We start from the raw sequence: 26,603 nt of genomic DNA on the forward strand, positions 1-26,603 counted from the left end.
CTTCCTTTCTTGCCTTTCTCGTATTTATTTATAAAGTTTGTATTCTCGCTTAACTTTTCAAAATGACCTATTAAGTAAAATTTTTTCAAGAATTAATTTGAGTAACGCAATCAAAAGCTTTTATATTGGTCTTATCCAACCGCGTGTAGACCCCACTTGGTACGCAATAAAAGTCGTAATGATGGTTTTAGCCACATCAATATTCTGCGACAATATTTATTCATTTAGAAATTATATAAAAATCATTAATGCCAATACTTGCTTTGCAGCCAGCTCGTTTCCATATCCATATCCACAATAGTTGCAAAGACCATTATCCACCAATTTGGCTCATTACTGTGCCTGGCGAAGAATATCCCCAGATCTTATCACTTATCTTACCACCATAGGCTGGCCAAACCATGCTGGTCTCCATAGACAATGAGTTAGGTTGGAGTACGATACAACATCTTGAATATGTGGCGAAAGAGTCGCATTTGTGTAAGTAGGCCACTAGATTTGTGGCCGATCAAACCATAAGTCCGAAATCCATGTGAGCGAAAGTAATTTGGTCGAAGTGGACATACGACCGAAATTATTACACCGAACTGTTAATTTAACCGAAAATCTTGTTTGGCTGCAATGGTCATTTGGTTTAAAATGGCACAGAAAGGGCAATTTGGCCGGTAAAGATATTCGATCTAATGGGGCCTATAGCCGAAAAGGTAATACGGCCAAAAGTATAGTTTGACTGAAAATAACTGATGGCCGAACGGGTTGTTTGACCTAAAAACGTGTTTGGCCGAATAGGTCATTTGGCTGAAAATTCAATTTTACCGAAATGGTCGTTTGGCCGGAAGGGCCATTTGTCCGAAAATGTCATTTAGCCGAATGGGTCATACGGGTTACAGCAAAGTGTGATACAGCTATGTAAGTGAGCATTATGAACGTTGAAGAATCAATAAAAACATGTTGTTCTCGCTAACAAACAAGGATTAATATGTACAATAAGGCCGATACAAATATTTAAAAACAATTAAGGTGGTCAAACGCAAAGGAGTGTAAATGACAAAAAGTTAGTCTTGAGAAAAAATAGTGCAAAGTTTTTTAATATTTTTTTGGTCAATTCAAAAATTCACTAATTTTCTGAGAATTTTCACATTTTTTATAAACATCGTACAAACTATATCAACATATTGCCGCAAAGTGCAAGAACCAAATCATTTTTTGATTCAATTTTGGCCAAAATGTCACTTATACCCTTCTGCTTCTAACCCCCTCAATTATGTCTCTCTCCCTTGCATTTTTTTGCCCAAAAATAATATTTTGAGAGAATAACAAAAAAAATCGGATAGTTTTGAGAATTTTTAAAACATTATCCAGCGAATCCGATGATTTTTTTGATTTTTTTCATTTAAATATTTTTCTGTATTATCGCTACCGTAGGAGGTCTTAAGTTCAATCCTAAGCTCGTTCAATGCTCTCAATTTTTATTTACTGATGTTCTAGCAATCGCTAGAACAAGGAATGGGTTTTCACAGCCGATTCCAATTCTACTACCCCTCAACCAAACCCTAAAATTCCAATAAGTTCCGCATGAACGCGCGGTAAGTGCAGAGCTATACTCAGCTTGCAGTGTGCGAGTGATTGCATCAACATTTCCTTTTCCTCTTCCCTATATTGGATTCTATTCAGACGTGGCTGAGTGACCTGACATATGATATCACTAGTACTTGCACATTGAAGATGAGTGATTTATTCCATAGCAAAAAACAGCTGATCTGGTCATAACGGAGTAGCAACTACGGGCGGTAAACCAAGTCAAAAGACATTCACGGTCGTATGATCTGTTCGTGCAAACGACATTTTCGACCGACCATTTTGGCCAAATGGCTCTTTCTGCTAAATCACACTTAGTTCATCTCGGCATTTTTTGATTCTTTTGCCGAGATCCGCACAGCCGAGTGCTCGGTTCGTGCCTTTTTGCTGATATCTCAGCTGAAAAAGCAATTTGTTTACTGCGGCACTCAAAGGAGCCGCCGTAAGCATACGTCAATTCAGCCGATATTTCAGCTAATGAACTTTAACCGAGATTTGCACAGCCGAGATCGGTAGAAAATTTTAAGTGTGAACGACCATTTTCAACCAAATCATCTATTAGGCCAAATGACCCATTCGGCAATATGTAGACTTCACCAATTTGCCGTATGTGGATTTTGATCTAACAACCGTATTGGCCAAATGGAGATCGGTTAGACTAGTTAGACTTTCAGCCTAACGTGCTATTCGGCCACTCCAAAAACGTGTGTGTGATGAGGCGTTCAAAAGACCCGCACCAAGTCAGTGAATGAGGATTATCGAATGTCCCCAAAAAGGGTGATAAACTGGATCAACGGCATTACGGCGCGATCGCTCTGTTGAATGCCACCTACCAGATAATTACTCTTTAGTTTGGTCATATCTCGAAACATCCAACTTAGGGCACACTTATCGGATTAAGACAAAAATGTAGTTTAACATTCAATCCATATATTGCATCATTTCCAGTTGACATTCGGAATATAACTCACAAAAATCTGCGCAGCTCAGTTTGAATTTTTACCAGGTTCCCGGAGCCGGTTCCAGGTTCAGCGATTTCTGGGAAACGGCATGTCCTGGCAGTGGGGCATCGTGAACGGCTCCTCGGTTGGCAGCCAGATAGCGAGCTTCTTGTTGAGCGACGACAGCAACTGCCGGTTGGTAGGCGTAAGCAGCTGGAACAACGGAAGCTTGAGCGGCATAGCTGATGGCTGGACCGTAGGCAGAGTACGCCAGAGGAAGTCCCACATTCTGCTGGACGATGGTGGCTTGGGGAACGGTGTACGCCAGTGGGGATGCGGAGTATGCAGAATATGCCAACGGGCTCCAGGATGCTTCGGCGGCGGCGAAGGCCAGGGCCATCATGACTACAGCTGCGATGCACTGTGATGAATTTATAAATTCCAAATATGACAAACAGTAATTAAGTGCAACAATACCAAAGGGCTTACCTTCATGATTGTTGGTTTTGTTCCTTAAAGGTAGATGGTGACAGCCGTAAGAACTGATGTGGTATGATTGCCAAATCAGCAAGGATTTGCTTTTATAGCTTGTTATTCCACTCGGACTCAAACGGATTTCATGCTACAAAAGACATAACATTCTAAATCAATAAGTCTGGGTGCTGTCCAGAACTATCCATGCAAAAAGTACTTGTTAATTTGATTGTCGACCGTACGCCATTCACAAACAATAAAACGAGGGCTGCAATTTGTCGAAATCAAGTTTTAATCTCTTGACTATCCTTTGATTCTGGTAAAGCATTTCAGGCCTCATTTACGCAAGAAAATGAACTGTGCTGAGGGGGAGGTACATATTTAGTTCGTGCGCATTCCATTTTGACAATTCCTGCTTTTTTCAAATATGGTAATTGTGATCTCAATTTATTCTTTCAAAATGAGATTGAACCAGTATCTGTGATCGATGCAAACTGTGAAAGCATGTGGTTATATATATTCAGTCAGGCTACTAAATATTTCCTTGTTCCTTTTGCTTAAAAAATACAGTCATCTGACAGATATAGATCAGTATGCCCCTGGGAGAAGCCTTAAGATGGTAAGATGCTACATATATAGGCCATGCTCGATTTCTAGTCCTAGATTTTCTGGTGGGATCGTTCAAAAATGATGTTACAGGTTTTAGGAGGGAGGGGTCTAAGATTTTTCCCTTAGCATAAAAGAATCATAGTGTAAATCTCTTAACAAGTTGGCATATGAACCTTACAGTTAAAAACTGTGAAAGTGCTTGAAGTTGGTCTTATTATAGGCGGTTTAATTGGAGAATGCAATTCCAAAGAAAGAAGAAGAATTGAACAATTAATGTTTCATAACTGTGGGTGAACTGTCGCTACATACTCCACATCTTGCAAATGTCAACCGTGAACTTGACCACAAAAGTTATTCTTGTTCAATCGAGCTGTATACTCCGAAAACCGCAACCTGAAAGTGAAACCTGTCTGCCTGCAATTCACTACAAGGGAGGAATCGTTCTTCACACAAAGCTACTTGTCTCCACCTCCAACCATGTCATGTCGCTGTTCAGCAAAAAAAATCAAACCGCTCCATTATTCCGGTTACGCATGAACGCCTAGCCTGCAGGCAGAGATAGATCGGTTACTCTTAAATACAGTGAGTGCGTCAGCTCCGCTTTGCAGAACATGTTGGGAGTGAGTGGTATCAAATGGATGAATTGAATTGCCTACATAAAACCATTCGTGATACATGAAAATGCGCTTTCCCAGTGGATGTTGATAATATCACCGTTAAACGCAAGGGCTATGATAAAACTCTCGAGCCTTTCAACATAAACTCGGCTATTTTAATTTTAATAGAACGTTTGAAGTCAAGGCTCGAGAAGTGCACATTCGACCAACTTGCCCCCACATAGTTTGTTGTAGCGGTGATCATGACATTGACATAGCAGTTTTTTCTCTGTTCTGCGTAAATTGCGACCACAAACGCACCGTTAAGATGTTGGACGGTTGGTAACCACACCCTGATCAGCTGCAAGCCAAAGGTGGACGCGGCAATGACCGTAATCCAATATAGTGTAGGGTTCGAGTGCATGAATTTCGATGTCCAAGCTTGATTTATTGGTTCAGATTTGCGTTTAGTTTTGATTTATCGATATTGTTTCCGTTTTGTTCCACGATTTGCTAGAAATAAATGCAAGAAAAATGGGTTAGGTTATGAAATCGTTAAAATGCTATTTATTTTGTAAATAATCCAATCAGTCCCCTATGCATTTCAGAGTATGTTCGCTTTTGAAAGACAAACAATTACGAAATAAAGATTAACACACAAGGAGAACGAAGGAATTATAGTGAAAAGTGAGTGAATATTCTGAATAATGAAAAAGGAAGAAGAATAAATGAAGAAGAAAAAAGAAGACGGAAGTGGATCATGTGATGAAATGCTGCCATTTTATGTTGGTACGAATGGTTCGATGTATATGGGATGACTCTCATGGTGTTCGTGGGCTTCCTGTAGATTTCGAGGCTCAATGTTGTATTTGCTTCCCTGATGACTAGTAGATCCAAGAAAGGTAGTTTACCTTCTTTTTCCTCTTCGAAGGTAAATTTGATGTCCTTATGCACGTTGTTTATCGCTTCCAAAATCCTGGGTAGATCCTTTCGGTTGATGATGCTGAAAATGTCGTCGACGTATCTCCACCATTTCTGGGGTAGTATTCCTTGTTCTTGTAGGTTGTTCTCCAGATTCGCCATGAACAGTTCGCACAAAAACGGTGATAGCGGATTTCCCATCGGTGCTCCTTTCGTCTGTTTGTGGTAGTTGCCACGAAAACTTGGTTCGTTCGACCAAATGACATTTTCGGTCAAGCAAAAAGCAACATTGTGACTTTTGACCAAATGGGTTTTGGTCAAATAACTTTTCCCTTTCCCTTTCGGTAAGTTGTCGAAAAGCCATTTGTTCGAACACCACTTGACCGAATAATACGTTAGGATGAAAAACATCTAGCCGAATTCCAGTTCGAATTGATCGTTCTGCCGAAATGATTATGAGGTCAAACATTGTTTGGCCAGAATGAAAGTGACATACTGCCGAACTGTAAATTTGGCAGAAAAAGTCGTTTGCTCTAACAGATAATTTGATAAATCCCACATGTTCATGTACCTAAAATATTTGTTAGCTCATCAATTTTTCGAAACTTTCAGCTTGTTGATTGGCCACAGCTACTACATCTCGTAATCGTCAGTTGGCCACTTTCAAATGAACAAAAATAGCACAATACCATGCATGAACGATTCTATTACTGTTTTTTCTCAAAAATGTGTACAATGCTATTTCAGAGATGGACTACCCGGTCAATTTCGCTTTGAATTACGTACAAAAACCAACAGCAACCCATGGTGTGTCCATGCAGGCCCTTATAGGCCATGTGCATGATTTACGATTTAGATATATCCAATCCAGAATCCAGATGTCCAAAGCTTCTCCGGATATTATTCTTAAAGTTCTATTCAGTTTTGAGGGAAAGCTTTTTTTTGTCTTTATTATCGAGGAAAAGCTTTTCAAAATGAATTTGAATTTTCAAGGAAATCATTGCTAGTTCCATTCTCTGGATTTTCAACGGGACGTTTTGGGGATATCATTCCAAAAATTCTACGGAAATTCCACAAATCCTTCGGAAGCTCCGGCGTGGAACATGTTCGATCAGGAATTTTGTCACGGCACTTGGAAATCGTTGGAGAACCTCGTGGAGCTCGTGTCAATTATTTTATTGCATTCGTTTCTCAATGATTTAGTTTCCTGCAGTTTTGCCAGAAATTTTGAATACATTAACGGGGGAATCTTTCGAATTTTGGTGGAAAAGTCGGATGAGCTTCCGCAGAAAAAATGAAGGTTTATAGTGTTCTTTGGAATTTCCAAAGGAAGCTCTTTGAATTACCAAGGAAAACTGATTGGAATTTCCGCAGAAAAATCTTCAGATTTTTCAGGGGAAATTGTTCCAAATTTATATGTATAAATGTTCCTCGAAATTTCTGTTGGATATTATTCAAAATTTACACAGGAATATCTTTTACTTCGGAATATCTGCGGGAGGCTCTAAGGTGTTAGCACGGGAAACTCTCCGAAATTTTCACAAGAAATTGACTTACCGTGAAATATTGTTCAACATATTGATTTTATCGAATTTCTTCAAAGTTCTTCAGAATATGTACGTGATTTTTTTAAACTTTCACATCGAAGAATCGTTTGGTCGAAAATCATTCGGCAGAAAGCTATTTGGCCGAATGACACGTTACGCTGAAAGGCTTCTAGCTGAATTGCATTTGATCGAAATGAACGTTTGAGCGAAACGATTTGACCAGTGATGACGGCCGAACAGGTAATTTTCCGAAAAAGTCGTTTGCCCTAACAGGTCGAATAGGTCATCATGCTGAAATTTACGATTGGCCGAACTAGTCGTTTGACAGAAACTAAATTGAACGGTTTATATGGTCAAAAATGTCTATCGGTTTAGACAAATGACATATTCGGCCAACTGTCAAAAGACCATTTCGGTCAAATGACCTTTTTGGCCAAAGGACCATTTCGGCCGGATGACATTTTCGGTCAGATGAGTTTTGGCCTAATTGTTTGTTCGGCCAAACGACATCATATTTAGCTAAATGACCCTCTCCGTAGTTTGACCGAAAGTCATTTGGCGAAAAGCCATTTGCCCGAATGTCACATGGCTGACAAATACATTAAGCCCAAAATCATTCAACTGAATTCCATTTGGTCGAATTGAGCGTTTGTCTGAAATGGTTATTAGGTCGAAATTGTTATTTGGCCGAAATTGTAACATACAGCCAGAAGGTACATTCGGCCGAACTGATCATTTGTCCAAAAAAGTTGTTTTACCCAACAGGTCAGTTGGCTAAAAATGCGGTTTAGCCAAAAATTACGTTTGTATTCGGTCAATATGAGAATGCCGTTTGGTAGAGAAAGTCGTTTGGCTGAAAAATCCATTTGGTCAAAAAATGTCCTCTCTACAAAACAACCACATCGGCCAAACGACATTTTCTGTCGAGAGGCCTACTAGGCTAAACGACTTTTTAGGAAAAAATACCAATTCAGCGGAAAGACACTTTAGGCTGAAAGTCCATTTTGACCAAATATCCCTTACTGCCAAACGACTATTCAGGCCAAAAGGCATTTTCAGCCAAATAATCTACATATTAGGTCATATGACATTTTTTTACAAACAGCAGTTTTAGCCGAATAACCAGGACAAACAACTTTTTCTGCTATGTTAACAGTTTGGTCGAATGTCCCTTTCGGCTGTATGTCTTTCTCGTCCAAATGACTTTTTCAGTCAAACCATTTTCAACCCAATAACCGTTTCGGACGAATGTTCAATTCGGCCAAATGGAATTCAGCTGGATGACTTTTGGCCAACCGATTTTTCAGCCAAAGGATCCGTATCTACCTTTCGACCAAATGACATTTTCTACCAAACATCTTTTATTTATCCATATTAGAGTGATTTTACGGCCAAACAACTTTAGGCTAGATGGGTTTGAACCAAATGGTATGTTCGGTCAATCGACATATTCGGCCAAACAAATTTCGGCTTTGAGTCCTTCGGCCAAACGACCCCCTAGCAGCACACATGTTATACATAGGCTACTGCAACTCATATGTTACCAGATTTAGTCACAATCGAGTTGCTGCAACCATTTTTGTCTGACTTGTGCTGCTCGGGCCCTTCTCTGTTTAAAAATTCTATTTCAACGAGAAACTCTTCGGATTTCAACGGAAAATCATTCGAAATTTCATCAGGAAATTAAAAGGAATTTTCGAGAAATTCATTGTTTTTTTTCACGAAAAATTTGTGGAGTTTCAACGTAATGTTGTAGGAAAGTTCTACGAAAATTCCAGGAAAACTATGCAGACTTCTTCAAATTTGAATCGGCGTGTAAAATTATAGATCAGCGGAGTGACAAATTTGAAAGGGCGACGCGCCGATGTAAAGATGTGGCGCGGTGGCGCAAACATCTACCCGGCTAGTTACCTAATATCATCACTATTGTTGCCACTTATCTAGCCGAAGGGTCAGAACACTTCGAACGTAACACTTCGTAATATCGAGGAAGATACTGGACCATTGCGACGTCAACAACCTGATGACCGAGGAACGAAAGGAGCAGGTCATCATCAGTCGTTGTTGGGCAGGCCACCTACAAGCAAAGAAACCCGAGCATGGCGAATATCGACTATAAAAAAAGGCCTACGATTCAGTACCTTACTCGTACCTCCTTGGTGTTGCTGTTATACAAGATAGCTGGAAACGTCATCAGGCTAATGCAGCATTCTATGGCAATGTGCAGCTCATCTCTACACATTACAGATGGACAAAAGGTGTATTTAGTAACAATAAGGACTGTTCAGTTTATTGAGAGGACACTTTCACATGACGATATAAAACAGACAGATTGGTCAATTTTGATAGAGTTTGCTTTATCGTATATTATAATACACTGTCAATCAACTGTAATTTTTGAAAAGTTTAAATCCAACAAAATGGCGCCTATTGTCAAAGCTTCTCGAATTTCGCGTTAACATAAGTTTCCCAACAATTTTTTTTATAAGCTAAATTGACAGTTGTAATAAAAAATGTTAATCGGGATGTCAACAAAATCATTAAGAAGATCGGTAAGAAACACACTGTCATTGATTTGTCGATATCCAGAAACAATAGAGCCTGTGGCAGCCCAAAACGGAATATAAACGGTTTTAGCTGTTGAAAATCCAACAAATTATGATTGTTATAAATATCGCAAACTTCTGAGTTAGAATTGTTTCGTTGATAATTGGATTTCATGTCTAGAAGGTCAGATAATATGTTCAACAAAACAAAACGAATTTCTAAAAATATTTATGGTTTAAAAAACATCGACAATAAACTTAACAGTCTTTAAATGCCATTTTAAATCTTAGAAAGAATCAGAAAACTAATAGAGCATCAATCGCGTCTAAGACTTCAAAAAGATTCTAACAGGAAATTGTTCATATGGAAGTGAGAACAGCAAAACAGAGCCAATGGATGTAACCAATTCCCTTCCTTGGGCAGAAAGTGGATATTGTTTGAAACACAGGAAATCATAATCAATTCTTAATAAACTTTGCCAAAGTATTTGTGTATTTCAAATTTCCGATATCACAATTTTAGAAAAGAAAAAGCCGAAGTCCGTACTCAATCGGTTTACGCAGCTGGTTCCAGATTGAGCTGTTGCTGAGAGATTGCGTGTCCAGGAAGTGGAGCCTCATGGATGGCACCACGGTTCGCAGCCAGGTAGCGAGCTTCCTTCTGTAGCAGAATAGCCGGTGCAGAGTAAGCAATTGGCGCCGCAGCTGGATAGGCATAGTATGGTGCAAAGGCTGGAGCAGAGTAAGCGATCGACGGCAGCTCAGTAATTTTGGCTGGATCGGCTTGGTTTCCCTGGACAATGGTGGTATGGCCGGAATAAGCCAGCGGAGCACTGTACAGCAACGGGGCAAACCCGGCTTCAGCGGCAACGGCAAAGGCCATCATGACTACAGCTGCGATGCACTGTGGAAATAGGAAAAATGCTTTGTTGATAATATGCAATAAGAATTATACGAAAAAATGTTCTTACCTTCATGATTGCAATAGTTGGTTGTTGATCCTTGAACGTCAGATGAATTCTGTGATCTCTGCAGGATTCTTTCCCATTTTATACCGAGCCCGAAATTAATTACGTTCGTTGTTGTCATTGTTGAAACTGAGCTGAAAGACTGGATCATGCCTTTCCCACTTCCTTATTCGTCCTTTACGTTAAAGAAGCTATTAAAACACTTAACATTTTATGGATGTAAGAGAGGTGATCTAGTTTTGGTCTTTTTTTCAATCCGGTACTCAACTTCATTCGCCAGTAATTCAATAATTATATGCGCTCAACAAGTCACAGGCAACAAAACAAATATCCCACGTTACTGCCCCAAACGCCTCGCCTTCCATCACATCGTTACAGAACAAGTAGATATGTAGCTATAAACATATGGTCTTATTCTGTAATACCGACAACCAACGTACTTCACTTACTTCCCGTATTCAGGGAGCTCGGAACTTGCGCGTAAATCGCGTCCATTGAACCGATCCTGTCACGCCATTACTGGCATTGGCGTAAAAAGGGCATCAAAGAAGGGTATGAAGGAGCCTGAGTTTAGGTTTTTAATATTATTACACTAAAGGAGCTCAATAATTTTCATTGATGATAACAGTTTGTATCAGTATCTATAACAAAGTTCATAGAATTTTCGCACTAACAATTGTCAAATTTTTAGAAGTCTCCAATAAGCCTTGCGAGCAAATACATAGGATTGTTAATCCAGAGATGGCAAGTTCGATTCTCGGTCTAGTTTTGGATGTTTTCAAGTGGGAGACATTCGCGGTTCTCTGGACAGTTATTCCATTGTACTTTTGCCACAAGATACATCTTCATGCGGCAGATAGAAGCTTTCGATAAATAACTATTGAAAAGCAGACCACACTCCATTTGATAAATTACACTTTATATTTATAATATGTGAAAATCTAAGATCTCGCTATCCCTTTGTTCTCTAAGCCTTGAATACATCACCGCCAGCCCCACAGTGTCGTTAACAGATGGTCCCATAAGTTGATACACGCGTTCTTCTGTTCGTCGTCGATGTTCGATAACCATCTCCATCACCCCCGTCCCAATAGCAGAGAAATCCGGTTCGACCCTGTCCACCACAACGGTGTCCCATTCGCACAGTAATGACCATTACCCACTCGATTTACAGCAAAACCAACAAACGGTCTGGAATGGAAGCGAATCGGCGAGAATCTCGATCCTCCAGGTGAGAGGAGTTGCATACGTACGGAGCCAACAGGCAGGCGTACGCACCGCACCGCATGATCTCGCCAGCAATATTTCTTTACCTATTATAGGCTCCTACTATAGAAGCGTGTAGCGTGCTGAATCGTTGAATGGGCGAATGATCTCGATAGCGATGCTGAAGTCGGCATTTCTTTTTCTTGCGTTTCCCAGGGGATGTGTCAGCACTCGGCAGCATGTTGACCGCTCGCGATGTACACGGTGGGTTGTGTGAAGAAGAGCATACATTTTATTGGAATATTTTTCAAAATATTGAATACAATTATTTTTTTATTTGTAATTTCATTCATCTGACAGAAATAGTATGAATATGCCTAGATTACATAATATTCAAATTTCTTATGCTAATTATAAGTGAATTGAGATGCTGACAAACCAAAGTCAAACATATGTTCAACGGAAGTAAATATGTCGATCATTGCACAAATTGGCTGGTCAAATCCATAAAGAGTGCGATGAAAGCTCGATTGCAACAGAGATCGCTGCCTTAGCATTCTGTTGGTAAATATTAGCATACTAGTTGGTAAATGAGTTAAGCACCGATTGAAGTCTAATACAATCATCAATACTGCGAACAATAACATAGATCTTGTGATCATCGGCGTAAATTAACTTGCACTTGAAGCCAAGCGAAGTGACAACGTCGTTGAAAAAGATAAGGAATAATAACGGGCCCAAGATGCTTCCTTGTGGGACGCCAGAAGTGCTGATAAATGACGAGGAGTCGTATGATCCGTGTATAACACACATCGACCGGCCACACAGATATAAGGAACACTACGACACCAGTCTGTTTGAAAATCCCAGACGTGAGAGTATACGAAGTAATATCTGGTGATCAATTTTGTCAAATGCCGCAACCCGTGAGGTCCATGTAAATCACATCCACTTGCGATTTTTCTTCCACGGCTGTCAAGCAGGTGATACGGTGTGGGACCGAAATCCGTCCACCTCATGAGATATCAACAAATTGAAGGGGGTTAAAGATAATTAATGTAGAAATAATTTATCTTATCCTGTTCAGATACTTGACCGTAAGCTTTTAGGGCATAGATGTGGAAAGAAGGCTTTGAAATTAAAACAACAAAAATCAAAAACAAATCTCTACTCACCAAAAGCGAAATTTTTGCCGCCATTTTGTTTTCGGGTAGAGCATAATTGCACCAAAAGTAACTGTGTTTTAATTGCTAATTGTCAATCATTAGGGGAGAACGGTCCAAAATGCACCCCTGGGGCAAAATGGCCTCACTCATAAAATCACTCATATAATATGTTGTACTACATTTATGAACGAATATTAACATTACAATTCATTATTAGTTATCCATCATTGAGCTTCATTGGAAAAACTTAGCAAAATCCTTTCATAATCCCTAAAATTAACGATTTGCTATTCTTCCACCACATCCGTAAGATTGTAGTTCAATCCATTAAGAAAAAACAAACAACCATGCGTTCACCTTCATTTTACATGCAATTGAGTCATTTTAGACCGTTCTCCCCTACATAAGATGGCGGAATACAAATCGAAGGGATCGCTTCTCAAGGTGCGTATCGAACTATTTACAGTGGTAGTTTAGTCAATCAGACTGCTTCAATTTAAATATTTAGTTAAAAAATAGCTGTACGGATTTTGATCCTTTGATTCGAAATCCGTCCACGGTAGATGGAAATCGAGTCAGGAGTAGTTGATTTTATTTATTACTAGCAGACCCGTCGAACTTCGTTTCGCCTAAAATTGATTTATTCTCTGATAAATTCTCTAGTTATGAAGAAATTGATGTTTCATTTGTATGGGAGCCCCCTTTCCAAAGGGAGGAGGGGTCTCAAACCATCTTAAGAACCTTCTCCGGCCACAAAAAGCTCTGCATACAAATTTTCTCGCCAATCGGTTCAGTAGTTTAAGAGTCTATAAGGTTCAGACAGACAGAAATTCATTTTTATGTATATAGATTTTATCATGTTTTTCGTAGTTTTAAATTAGTAAAAGTGAAACACTTTTAAAGTAGAAGCTTTCATGCTCCTGTGCCAATGACAAACGTTTTATTTACATTCGATTCCTATTCCTATTCTAATGACTTTTTCATAAGTGTACGGATTTCAATGCCACACGGTAGTGAAATCCAGTGAATAAGTGGTCACCGGCCTACCGGGAAGAAGCCGTGTTGATCCGTCGAAATATGTTTTTGTAGCTTCGATAACAATTATCTCAAAAACCTTAGAAGCAAGTATCTTTATTAAGGAGACTTCCTGCCCTAGGCTGGCTCGTCTCCGGAAGACACCGATTTAAACACAGGGAACATGTGATACAGTTTCCACCACTTGGGAAATGCGCTTCATTTAAGCTAACGAGTGAAAATTAAGGCTAATGGCATAGTTAATGCATTAGCATATCGATAGAGAACGACAGCAGGACCAGGCCAGGCCAGGTGAAAAAGATTTTTTTAACAGCATTCAAAACCATCGCTGGCGTTATTCCAAAAATATCAAAATCTACTACATTCAGAGCAACATTTGAAGCCGCCAAATTTCCTTCGAAGTCCGAAGATTCTGGTTTAAAACGGATGCAAAATGCTTAGCGAAGAAGTCACACGCTGGCTTCGCGCCGGTTGGCTCTCTGTTATCAAAAAAACACTTTATTCGGAACGGAAGGGAAGAGTCGTTTGGCCGAAACCCAAAAGGGTCGGGTCGGAAGGGTCGTTTGGCCGAAAGGGTCGTTTGGCCGAAAGGGTCGTTTGACCGAAAGGGTCGTTTGGCCGAAAGGGTCGTTTGGCCGAAAGGGTCGTTTGGCCGAAAGGGTCATTAGGCCAAAAAGGTCATTTGGCCGAATGGGTCATTTGGCCGAATCGGTCGTTTAGCCGCAAGGGTCGTTGGCCGGAAGGGTCATTTGGTTGAAAGGGTTATTAGGTCGTAAGGGTCATTAGGCCGAAAAGGTCATTAGTCCAATAAGGTCATTAGGCCGAAAAGGTGAGAGTAATTATCACCCGCAGTCCAAGCAATTTGGGTCCCCACACACGAGTACTGTGTCATCTGGGTATTTATGACTGCATGCTGCATTTATCTTTTTCTACTCAACTACTTTGATGAAAATAAAAGATAAAATATCAGAAATAAATAAACATCATATGGTCAATGTTCTGCCAAAACACACCATGTGGCTTATTGACTGACTTGTGATATTTTCATCGTAATAGTACAACGGCGGAGGGATCTCGAACCATCTTAAGAACCTTCCCCGGCTCCAAAAATCTCTGCATACAAATTTTCACGTCAATCGGTTCAGTAGTTTCGGAGTCTATAAGGTTCAGACAGACAGAAATTCATTTTTATGTATATAGATTTTATCATGTTTTTCGTAGTTTTTAATGAGTAAATGTGACACACTTCAAAAGTAGAGGCCTTCATGCTCCTGTGTCAATGACAAACGTTTTATTTACATCCGATTCCTATTTTCTAATGACTTTATCATAAGTGTACGGATTTCAATGCCACACGGTAGTGAAATCCAGTGAATAAGTGGTCACCGGCCTACCGGGAAGAAGCCGTGTTGATCCGTCGAAATATGGTTTTTGTAGCTTCGATAACAATTATCTCAAAAACCTTAGAAGCAAGTATCTTTATTAAGGAGACTTCCTGCCCTAGGCTGGCTCGTCTCCGGAAGACACCGGATTTAAACACAGGGAACATGTGATACAGTTTCCACCACTTGGGAAATGCGCTTCATTTAAGCTAACGAGTGAAAATTAAGGCTAATGGCATAGTTAATGCATTAGCATATCGATAGAGAACGACAGCAGGACCAGGCCAGGCCAGGTGAAAAAGATTTTTTTAACAGCATTCAAAACCATCGCTGGCGTTATTCCAAAAATATCAAAATCTACTACATTCAGAGCAACATTTGAAGCCGCCAAATTTCCTTCGAAGTCCGAAGATTCTGGTTTAAAACGGATGCAAAATGCTTAGCGAAGAAGTCACACGCTGGCTTCGCGCCGGTTGGCTCTCTGTTATCAAAAAAACACTTTATTCGGAACGGAAGGGAAGAGTCGTTTGGCCGAAACCCAAAAGGGTCGGGTCGGAAGGGTCGTTTGGCCGAAAGGGTCGTTTGGCCGAAAGGGTCGTTTGACCGAAAGGGTCGTTTGGCCGAAAGGGTCGTTTGGCCGAAAGGGTCATTAGGCCAAAAAGGTCATTTGGCCGAATGGGTCATTTGGCCGAATCGGTCGTTTAGCCGCAAGGGTCGTTGCCCGGAAGGGTCATTTGGTTGAAAGGGTTATTAGGTCGTAAGGGTCATTAGGCCGAAAAGGTCATTAGTCCAATAAGGTCATTAGGCCGAAAAGGTGAGAGTAATTATCACCCGCAGTCCAAGCAATTTGGGTCCCCACACACGAGTACTGTGTCATCTGGGTATTTATGACTGCATGCTGCATTTATCTTTTTCTACTCAACTACTTTGATGAAAATAAAAGATAAAATATCAGAAATAAATAAACATCATATGGTCAATGTTCTGCCAAAACGCACCATGTGGCTTATTGACTGACTTGTGATATTTTCATCGTAATAGTACAACGGAAATCAACCTTACTGTTGAGGTCGAAATACGTATCTGTCAAGATACAATTAAATGGTGGAATTAAATGGGATTGTACAAACTCGTCTTACGACAAGTGAAAACATTCCACTAAAAAGCTCAAAATAAATTTCTTAACAATTGCATATCAATTCATCCACACATTTGTTGTAGGATATCCTTAATTATGAGGTAGTGGGGAATCCAAAACAATTTTTAATCAATTAAATCTGCTTAGCGAAAGCTTGGGCAGAAAAATGGATATTTTTTGTTGGCGTTTGGTGCGATTTGGCAGAACCCCGGAAATACAATTTCGAATGAGTTTTCCTTAAATTCTGGCAAGTAGTGTGGTGTTTTGATTTTCCTCTGATTTTTAACGAAAATACTCCAGGCTTAAAGTAGAAAACTGTCGAAAGAAACCGTAAGTTTTAATGAAATTCAACATGAATATAGAATTTTAAAGAAATCTAAATTGTTTGAAAAGTTTACTATGTGCTTTTTGTTTTATCAGATTTTAAGAAGTCCTCAATTTGCGAGAATTATCTCTGCCTAGCGGAAGTTTTTGGTTATAGTAAAATAGCGGTTACAAAATCTTTTCTTGAAAAAACTTTTTCTATTGTTGTTGGTCTGAGTCAAAGTAAGGAGAAAGTGAAAATTTGTTTCTTGTCCAGTCGTGTTTCTCTAGTAAGCGGATCGGCCGGCCGTCGAAATTTACAGTCACTCTCAAAATTGAGCGTACAGTATGGATTAGTTGACTACATTCGAAAATTTCAAAGGAAATTAAATGGTTAGCTCGGTTGTTTTTAATGCATTTCAATATTCATCCCTTCCTTCAATGTATGCGTACATAAAATGGTTGAATTTTTTTCTCTAAAGTTCATTTATTTGAAAATAATCTCAAAATACGCCTATTGGATGTGACAAAATTGAGCGTACAGCGATTTTTTTTCTATAAAATTTCTTATTATAAACACGATTAATGTATTTTAATATTGTTTTTTCATGATTATATTTATAATAATAAACATCCGCTACTTAAACATTCAATGTTTTGAAATTAAACCATGTTTTGGTCAAAATGGCGAACAAGTGAGAGGTAAGAACATTGTTATTTAACAATTCAATGCATGTGGGCAAAATAAATGCTTTAATTTGTATGTTTCACACGCATCGTATCTTATATATGATAGATAATCGAAATCGAGCGAGACATACGATTAATTTGTCAAAATTCAGTCGGTAAATGATGAAAACAGATGTAAACATACAGAGAAAACGACAAATGTTAGGAATGACATAATTCAAATTTAGTATGTCTTTGACTAAAATTTGTTTTAAAGCTCGATTAATGTCTCAGGTCTATCATTAAGAGTAATATTATTGAATCCAATCATTCACAGTCAAATTCTAAAAGTACAAGGTGCATGTTAAGGTACCGAACATAAAAACAGCTTTTCAATCCCGTAGAGCAATTCTGATTGAATATTGAAAAGATAGCTTAAAATCGTAATTTCATAATTAAATTTGGATTGAGCTCCACGGTCTGTTACCATAAGGGATACAATTGGATGATTTCCATGTGGCGAGTAAAAATAAACTTTTTTAAGAGTTCGGCAGCTTATTTAATGATATCGTGGTGAATTTAAATGATTCAACCAAATTTGTTCCTACGGTGACTGAGTCTTCAAATATAAAATGACATCTTATAATGTATCCCTGTGCTGCTCTTTTATTAATATTATTATTAATGAGTGTCCTGAGCTTATAAGCTACCCATACATCGACTTTTAAATAAAGTTATACTAAATTTGAAATATGCCGTTCCCAACATTTGTCGTTTTCTTTGTATGTTTACATCTATTTTCATCATTTACCGACTGAATTTTCCCACATTTATCGTATGTCTCGATCGATTTCGATTATCTATCATATATAAGACACGATGCCGGTGAAATCCATATCTTAAAGCATCTATTTTGCCCAGCAGCATTGAATTGTTAAATAGCATTGTTTATACATCTTACTTGTTCGCCATTTTGATTAAAACATGGTTTAATTTCAAAACATTGAATGTTTAAGTAGCGGATGTGCCTATTATTATAAATATAATCGTGAGAAAACAATATTATAATACATTAATCGTGTTTATAATAAGAATTTTTATAGAAAAACATTAGCTGTACGCTCAATTTTGTCACATCTAATAGGCGTATTTTGAGACTATTTTCAAATAAATGAACTTTAGAGAAAAAATTTCAACCATTTTATGTACGCATACATTGAAGGAAGGGATGAATATTGAAATGCATTAAAAACAACCGAGCCAACAATTAAATTTCCTTTGGAATTTTCGAATATATTCATCTAATCCATGCTGTACGCTCAATTTTGAGAGTGACTGTAGTTTTGCTTTGTGCGGAAGGCAAAACGATCGGCCGTAATTTTGTTCTACTTTGCGCGGGTGAGTAGATAAATCAGAAAGTGAAAGTTTGTTTCTTGTCCAGTCGTATTTCTCCAGTGGGCGGATCAGCCGGTCGTCGAAATTTAGTTTTGCTTTGTGCAGAAGAAGTTTGCAGTATCTAAGATTAGTTCGACACATTTTATCGCAAGTGAAGTGAAAACCTTTATGACAGTAGTCTCGATAGTAGTATATTTGCAATAAGGATTATTTTCGCTATACAATTGCATCAAGATTAACATTTGAAATGACTGATAATATCAAAAATGTGAGATAGTGGGTCCCGTAGCGTAGTTGGCTACACGTTCGCCTTACAAGCGAATGGTCATGGGTTCGATTTCCAGCCCCTCCACCAAACCCTCGTTAGTCGCCAGATCCGCAGCCCATACGGTGGCGTTTGGGGTACGCGCCTTACCGTCACGGCTGCCTGATGACGACTGACAACTTGTTCTTCTCGGAGGCATTCCTCCAACGTTAACCGGATCAATGGCAACCGAACAATGCAACGATCATTGAATACACGACATGGACAAACGGAAACAATAGACTCACGATGAGATGGACTGGCAACGACAACAATAATGGTAATGGAAATCTAAAAATAGATTCTGTGTGGATTCTGTAGAGCAGAATACCACAGTAGATCTCGGCACAGTAGCGGTTAGGTAACACAGAGTGCCTAACAAATAAATAAAGGAATTTAAAAAAAAATCAAAAATCTGATGGCTCACGTTCGTTTTTCCATACCTTCATCGAAATTAAAGCACGGAAAATATAGGAAAATATTCTACCCATGTTCAGATTCCTGCCCAAGATCACAGTTTTTTTTTTCTTTCAATATTGAATGCTAATTGAAATAAACAATACTGCATTATTGCTTCCAATGGATTTTCCAGAAGACGTGAGAAGATTCAATGAAAAAATACCAACGAGAAGGCGGATGCAAATTCAGAGGAAGACGATCTCGAATTTATTATTCTGGAAACCTGCAGAGCAACGCTAGTAGTTCCTTGAAAAGGAATATAAAAATGACTACTGAAGCGGTACGAGATCCCAAACAATTGAAAATAACGAAATCGGCATTGAGCACGACTTCATCCACCTCAAAAGTTAAATCTTCTACTTCAAGTTCTTCAGAAGGAAATGATTCTCGCGATCTACTAGCACTTATTGATCGGCTTCCGTTGACATCTATGGTTTAAATAATAATCAAAGAAACAGTGAAGAACAATTTCAAGAAATTCAAACAACGAAAAAGGCGCTCGATATTCAGATGAAATCAAAAATATTAGCGCGTATCTGTATTTGATGGGAGGTCGCAAAGACTACGAGGAACTGGTGGTTAACTTAGGGCTTCCTTCTGCATCCACAATTCTCCATTATATTGGCAAATCATGCGAGAAGATCATAGAAGGGCAGCTACGTGTCATCCAACTGAAGCATTTTCTGCAGAAACAAAATCTTCCAATGTATATTTATCTCTGAGGACAGAACAAAGCTAACACCCAGGATCAAATACGATGAAGCAATAAAAAATTACATAGATTCAAGGACAAAAAGTTCAATCGTCTACGTGATCTTGGCCACTCCGGTGGCGAATAAAACAGTTTCATTCAACTTGTTGAGCTTCGGCACAGATAACAAATTTTCTATTGATCAAGTTTTACTCCGATGGGCTATTATGGAGAAACAATTGAGTGAGCTTGGAATCATTGTCCTCGGATATGCAGCTGATGGCGATTCTCGCCTTATCGGTAGCATGAAATTAAGAATGGGATTGCCTCGTCCAATGACCAATCTGCCACATGGTATACCAGAAGAGTGGAAACACTGGTATGCTGCGAAAGGTCGATTTTCTGTGGTTTATGTACAGGACACTATTCACTTAGTGAATAAGTTGAAAAATGCACTGTTGTCACACACAAGATCGTTGCAGATTGGTGAGTTTAGTTCTCATTTCAGTAAAAGCATCTTTGTTAATTGTTTTCTTCCTCGTTTTCTTCACGATAACAGGTAAATTTCCAGTCTCGAGAGGACATTTGGAAATTGTAGCTAGAGAAGGTGAAGAGAAAACTGGTCTCCTAATAGCTGATTTGGAACAACACGATAAAATGAGTATTAAAACGTTTGAGAAGCTTATCGACCCACGAGTAGCGCAGCAATTGAAAACACACCCTGGAACGAATGGAACAGTGGCTTACATAACACTCATGAAATCCGTTTTCGATTCTTTTGAGAACGCGTCACTTAATCCATCAGAGCGGATAGAAGAAATATGGTTTGTTACCTTTTTTATTCGTGTCTGGCACTGCTGGGTAAAAAGTAGTACGAATTTGAAGCTAGATGAATATTTTTTTTTTTTTTTTTTGTGTGTCTTTATTAAAGAGACTTTCAGCCCGAGGCTGGCTCGTCTCCGAGAAGCTAGATGAACAATTCATAACTGATAATGCAGAGTTGGGTATAGAAATTAATGCTCACTCCCTAATAAGCCACCTGATGAATTGTCGTGAACGTGGTAAACCTGAACTGTTTCTGACAGAACTGATGCACTCGCAACATTGTGAGCGTTCTTTTGGAAACGCACGATCTATTTATGTCTGGTGTGCAAAACACTGTTATTAATTTCGACATTTTAGAGTATCTTAACAAAGCATCTCGTTTCGAATACCTCGATGAATTACGAATCATACTAAGGGATAAATTTGAATTCGCACGAGGGGGATATAAGACCATTGAATATAAGCACTTTGAATTTCCAACCGATCAAGAAATCGAAGCCGCCGTTTACAGAGGCAAGCAACGCGCGAAAATACAGCTGGACTTCACCGGCCTTGAATGTGAGGATGAAGATTTCTGTTGTTGTCTATCAAGTTCAAAAAGATGCGACAAGTTCCGAACTGTACGATAGATACATTTTTGGAAAAATACAAAAAATTGAGATATTTAAGCTGCCAAATTACATCAGAACTTTTTCCGTATCGTACATCAATCAGATTTTAATTACAATTTGTCTTTAAAATTATCTTTAAACTATCTTCCTATTCCTGTGCTGTAGGATCTGTTAAAGTAAACACCATCGTGTGTCTTCTTCTTATTTTTACTTGGATTCGTCTATAGGTGATTGGTTTCTGTTCAGTACTAAGAATGATAACAGACAAGACTTCGGGCAGGATAATGTGTATTGTTTAGCTGCAGCACAAGTTCTCGGGTTTAGTTTTCTACATGGCAAATCAAAACGAGAAAGAGAATGTAGTTTGAAAACAGTGCCTGTGGAAGTTCCAGAATCAATTGAACAGGCGAAAGGAATACGCTAGGAGACATTTCAAAAAAGAAAAGTAGAAAAAATTTACACAGCAAGATAAACAATTTTAAAAATTTGAAAAAAAAAATTAAAAAATGTGTTTGAAAATAGTTTTGAGCACCGGGTTAGACTTTTGATTATCTACATTGTACATATATTTATTTGATTGTTCATGATAATAATTTTTTTCTCGAATTGATCCCGGAGAAGGTACTATTTTTATGTTTATAGAATTTCTAATTTCGTGCAATAAATCATTTTTAAAAAAATCAGCTTGTAATTTTTAAAATTATTTTGTATTCCGTTGGCTATACCTTGCCTTGGTAAATTTTAGTGAGTCTACTTTTTCTCTTATGACAGCATTCGTCCGGTTCTCCTAGCCCATAGGGATCACATGCAACAAGTTCTCTATTCTTGATAACAATACTCTTTGCATTATGTCAGATCCGAACAAAATCAACATAACGAAATATGTAAGTCATATTGAAAAACCCATGATGACAGAAGCAGAGTTAAAAATCAGTTCTAATACCAGATTATATGTAAACTCACTGAAATACTAATAAAGCAGAATAAACTAAAAGTCATTCTATATTTGTAATAAAATGCAGTTTTATTTTTTCCTTAGCTTAACCGTCTTACATTATTTCAACTAACAATGGTTATGGAGATACATTTGATCGAAATGACACAGGGTAATTAAAAATTCTTATTGTTTAAAAGATTTAGTTTGAATTCGAATTATTTTTAATGCTTATCTAAATAAATGTTCAAGCCGATAGACTTATGACAACAAACAATATGAACTGCAAAATAAACTGCTGTTTTATGCTAAAGAGTTTAGCAAATATGTTTTAAATGTCATGTGTATGAAACGTAAATGAAACAAAACGATTGTAATTTAGAAAACATTTTAAAATCCCTTTAAAGGATCTACCTTTGGGGGGAACGTGATACTTATGCCAGCACATTCAGCAGTTAGGCATCTTCAAGTATTGGTTTAAGCGTATCTTTATGCTCGTGTTGACCATGCTCGGAACTCGATTCCGGCAACATTTCTGCGGGGATACTCAAACGGCGTTCAGTGGATTCGATCGAGGACGACATCGAAGGTTTAACGTCTGAACAATTTGATGTTTGACCACCCGCGTCTTCTGCAGCTAGACTGAAATATTTATCCAACGTATTTTTTTTTTTGTTGGATGCATATTCCAACCCCACGATCCATTTTTGTTATCCCTTGTGCTCAAAGCAACAGATTTCTTACAAAGGAAGCAGTTGACGTTCGCTCGTCGTGGTCCCGAAATCACAACTGTTACTTCCTCCGGCACCGCCATTCCTTTTTTTTCCAACCAGGTTTCAATTTTCTTACGAATCACCATGCTTGATTCGTCTCCGACAGTGCTCGTCGAGCTGCTTCCAGCTGCATTTCTCATCATCTTCGACGGTTGAATACGTTGAGCAGCCACCTTCCGAGAGGCTTCGGTCATTTTGTGCTGTAACTAAGTGGTTGTTTAGCAACATACATAAAATAATAACATAAAAAATCAACGTACCTTTAAGAACATCTTTTTATTCTCCGGCATTTTTTTTGGCAGCTCACGCAAAAGGTTCCAATGTCCTGGGACAATCCGGAAATCGCGTGGATTGCGATGAAAAATGTGAAAATTTTCGGATGATTTTTCTAACATCGTTAGCTGTTCACGAGCAAAGGATTCCAGCTCTACTTTGAACTCATCTGAAATTGTCTTCAACGCGTTGAAGCGAGCGAATCCACCAGCTGTCACAATTTTCTTCAAATATAAAGGGATTGGCTCCCCAAGAATCTCCTCCACAGTATTCCAAAAGGAATTATCGATGTCCAGTTCGGTTGCGTCCATCCTCCTTTTTGCAGATACCGAAGATCGAGTCGGTAATATTGGAATCGAGATAGCACAACTAGTTATTTGCGTGCCAGATTTTCTTCTTCAAAACAACATTTTTGCAGCTGTCAAAATAATCAAATTGATTGGTATTGTCATGTATTGGCGTATTTTTTTGTGGGTCGGCGTATTAAAATTGTACTTAAAGTCGTATTGACGGAATGTCGGCGTATTGATGAATTATTTTAAATTGATGTAATAAAACGAATTTTTGTTTTTTTTAGGTATTTTTTTTATGTATTTTTATATGAATGTATTTACAATTCAACTGTTTTATACAGTTGATCGCCCCTCGATAAAAACAAACTGGATATATTCGTAACTCGAGACTTGCAATTCAGACCTGTCATAATAATACAACCCACATCACCAAAGTTGCATTCAATGGCGACCAATTTAAATATAAAACATCAAAATTCAATCCCATTGTTTCTTCGCAACGACTTCGTACAACACCTTCCCTTCAAGTATTAGCGATCTTGGATCAATCACCGCGAAACTGTAAACATCTTTTTTGAATTTTGCACACCGAATTCAATGGCTAATCCCACCGTGTCGTGGGCGCGTCGTCCAGCGCCGCACATTGACGCTCACCGTTGTCGCGCCGCCGCCGTGCGCGTATAGAATTTGTAGCAAACTTCTTTTTTGATCCAATGACTCCCGATCGCGCTTCTTGTCTTGTGTGTTTTCCCAGTTCCTACTCGATCGTTCATTTCCGGGGGTATGCGATAATATATTTGTTGCTAATTAATCTATTACCTATGAATTCGTGATGTTACCGATTTGGGAAATCTCTAATAAGGAAATCGGGAATGCTAAAAAAACATACAATCCAATAGAAACGAAAAACCACGAGGGATGAATAAATAGATTGGAAAACAGAGCAAGTCACCTAAATCAAGGCGAGTTCGGTGATCACCGCAACATGTTACAACATGGTCACAAATATGGTATTGGAAACAAATAACGTAACGATATTCAATGGCGATAACCATTACAGAACCTTGATGATTATATATGGCTTGTGAGGGTGTAACATAAATCTATCTTGTTCTTCTCTTCTTAACCTATTCTTCTTCTTCTACTGCTTCTTCTTCTTCTTCTCCTCCTTTTTCTTCTTCTCCTTCTTCTCCTACATCTTATTCTTCTCTTCTTCTGAAAAAATGAAATGGTCTGTATTCGTACCCGCATAACTCGAAAACGGCTGGATATATATTTCTTCATTACTTCAGCAGATATATTCGTTATCGCTTCCGACGGGTTTATATGATATTTCTTCATGCGAAAATCGCGAGTAAGATTGAGTAAATCGTGATAAATTAAAATGAAGATTCGTATGGAAATTTCGCAACGCGCATTTTCGCCTACTATACAGGACAACGTCTGCCGGGTCAACTAGTAGTTAATATACCGCATGCCCTTACTGATTCCGGACTGGTTGCGTTGTTTTCCAGCAATTGCGGTACGGTTGGCGGCAGATGATGGGATATGCGGCGTAACAAATTACGTATGAAGCTAAACTACTCACAAACCTACTGTTCTACCGTTCCGGGATTCTGTCTTATCGTGGTCTACTCCAACCACACGATCGGATTCATTTGAGCGTATAAAAGCAATCCCGAGTATCCTGGCAGCATCAGAGTTCATCTGTTTGCCTTGAGGAAACCATCTCCGGTGTTAATAAATTCTAATTCAATAAGCAATCATGAAGGTAAGTCTGGGAGTATTCGAAAAGTGTTTCCAAAATAACCAAAACGGTTTCCGCTTTCGCAGTGCATCGCAGCTGTAGTCATGGTGGCTTTCGCCGTTGCCGCTCAGGCCAGTTACGCACCGTTGGTGTACAGTGCCAATTACGCACCATGGGGATACAGCCTGCCCCACACCACAGTAGTCCAGAGCAACACGGCCCCGAAGCTGATCGCATACGCTCCATCTGCCTACGGTGCTCCACTGGCCGCCTATGCCAGTGCCCCGTACTACGCATATGCCAGCGCTCCACTTGCCTACTCGGCTCCGGCCCTACTGCTCCAGAAGGAGGCTCGCTATCTGGCCGCCAACCGAGGTGCCATCCACGAAGCTCCACTGCCGGGACATGAGATCTCCCAGCAGCAGCTCAATCTGGAACCAGCTGCGGGAACCAATTGAATCGATCGGTGCCCTTTGGTGCGGTAACGGTGTGAACTTGTGCGGAAGATAAACGAGAAAGATGTGACATGTTTTGGAGAATGACTGTGAGTTGGATTTTCTGATGAATAAATAAAAATTGAGTTATACTAAAAGTGATATATGTGTATTATTCTTAATATTAGCTTTTGTATTTGATGACTAATGTGTTTATTTATCTTTGCTACAATTTCTTAAATCCAGTATATGATCTGTTCCAAGTGTTGCCTGTTAAACTCTAAATCAGTGTTTGATTGAATTCATCTCGATGTGACTCTGCCATAAAGACCTTTGCAGATCATCTGCTGGACCCCAATCAAATGGGATCAAATTGGTTTTAATTCTCTGTAAAGTGTGAAATTTTTATATCATATTTGCTCACCCTTGTCCATATACTATCATTACCTTCGTTAGAGAACCCTTACCAGAATAAACCTTGAAAAAAGCATAAACAGGAATACATATCATGGATGAGACGCAGCTCATCCAACCCATAACAATTGCCCATTTAGGATACCGAATGCCATTGTATGTAACCTCGGTATTGTAAACGATGGTTGTGATGAAAATAAACTGCAATCATGACTCTTATAGCTTGTGATCAATGCATTTTATATCACAAAACTTACCGACAAAATGACAGGGGTGACAAACTTCCATGAAACGATCCAGAAACGATCGACGGTCCGATCGATCATGAACTCAACATCGCGCACGAAATTACGCACTCCATAGATCCATGC

The 26,603-nt window shown here is 38.9% G+C and overlaps 6 protein-coding genes across 6 annotated transcripts in view; 2 read left to right on the forward strand and 4 right to left on the reverse strand.

The window, feature by feature from the left end:
- Nucleotides 1-2,491: 2,491 nt before the first annotated feature.
- Nucleotides 2,492-3,160, reverse strand: LOC134217846 (adult cuticle protein 1-like). The gene is made up of 2 exons (XM_062696663.1): nucleotides 3,009-3,160; nucleotides 2,492-2,940 (listed from the first exon to the last, which is right to left on the reverse strand). Exons 1-2 carry the CDS (start codon nucleotides 3,012-3,014, stop codon nucleotides 2,578-2,580), a joined length of 369 nt encoding a protein of 122 aa, XP_062552647.1. The 5' UTR covers nucleotides 3,015-3,160; the 3' UTR covers nucleotides 2,492-2,577.
- Nucleotides 3,161-9,675: 6,515 nt separating this feature from the next.
- Nucleotides 9,676-10,346, reverse strand: LOC134217847 (adult cuticle protein 1-like). The gene is made up of 2 exons (XM_062696664.1): nucleotides 10,184-10,346; nucleotides 9,676-10,116 (listed from the first exon to the last, which is right to left on the reverse strand). Exons 1-2 carry the CDS (start codon nucleotides 10,187-10,189, stop codon nucleotides 9,769-9,771), a joined length of 354 nt encoding a protein of 117 aa, XP_062552648.1. The 5' UTR covers nucleotides 10,190-10,346; the 3' UTR covers nucleotides 9,676-9,768.
- Nucleotides 10,347-11,328: 982 nt separating this feature from the next.
- Nucleotides 11,329-21,382, forward strand: LOC134210325 (uncharacterized). The gene is given in 6 exon segments (XM_062686374.1): nucleotides 11,329-11,411; nucleotides 19,966-20,392; nucleotides 20,424-20,812; nucleotides 20,870-20,883; nucleotides 20,927-21,063; nucleotides 21,065-21,382. Coding segments are annotated over 6 exon segments (1,368 nt in total).
- Nucleotides 21,383-22,753: 1,371 nt separating this feature from the next.
- Nucleotides 22,754-23,810, reverse strand: LOC134210327 (uncharacterized). Its single transcript, XM_062686375.1, has 3 exons — nucleotides 23,332-23,810; nucleotides 22,992-23,271; nucleotides 22,754-22,929 (listed from the first exon to the last, which is right to left on the reverse strand). The coding sequence occupies exons 1-3, from the start codon at nucleotides 23,653-23,655 to the stop codon at nucleotides 22,754-22,756; spliced, it is 780 nt and encodes a 259-aa protein (XP_062542359.1). The 5' UTR covers nucleotides 23,656-23,810.
- Nucleotides 23,811-25,248: 1,438 nt separating this feature from the next.
- LOC134217848 (adult cuticle protein 1-like) lies at nucleotides 25,249-25,980 on the forward strand. The gene is made up of 2 exons (XM_062696666.1): nucleotides 25,249-25,408; nucleotides 25,471-25,980. Exons 1-2 carry the CDS (start codon nucleotides 25,403-25,405, stop codon nucleotides 25,840-25,842), a joined length of 378 nt encoding a protein of 125 aa, XP_062552650.1. The 5' UTR covers nucleotides 25,249-25,402; the 3' UTR covers nucleotides 25,843-25,980.
- Nucleotides 25,981-26,066: 86 nt separating this feature from the next.
- LOC134210328 (sodium- and chloride-dependent glycine transporter 1) overlaps nucleotides 26,067-26,603 on the reverse strand; it is a 9,138-nt gene continuing 8,601 nt past the window's right edge. Inside the window, exons 6-8 of the mRNA XM_062686376.1 lie at nucleotides 26,490-26,603; nucleotides 26,266-26,433; nucleotides 26,067-26,205 (exon numbers count right to left, since the gene is read on the reverse strand). The exon at nucleotides 26,490-26,603 is cut by the window's right edge and continues 87 nt beyond it. Of these exons, the coding sequence (XP_062542360.1) occupies nucleotides 26,104-26,205; nucleotides 26,266-26,433; nucleotides 26,490-26,603 (384 nt within the window). The 3' untranslated portion in view covers nucleotides 26,067-26,103. The remainder of the gene's footprint in view (nucleotides 26,206-26,265; nucleotides 26,434-26,489) is intronic.

The sequence above is a fragment of the Armigeres subalbatus genome, chromosome 2 (genome assembly GCF_024139115.2).
Source record: "Armigeres subalbatus isolate Guangzhou_Male chromosome 2, GZ_Asu_2, whole genome shotgun sequence".
Taxonomy (NCBI): Eukaryota; Metazoa; Arthropoda; class Insecta; order Diptera; family Culicidae; genus Armigeres; species Armigeres subalbatus.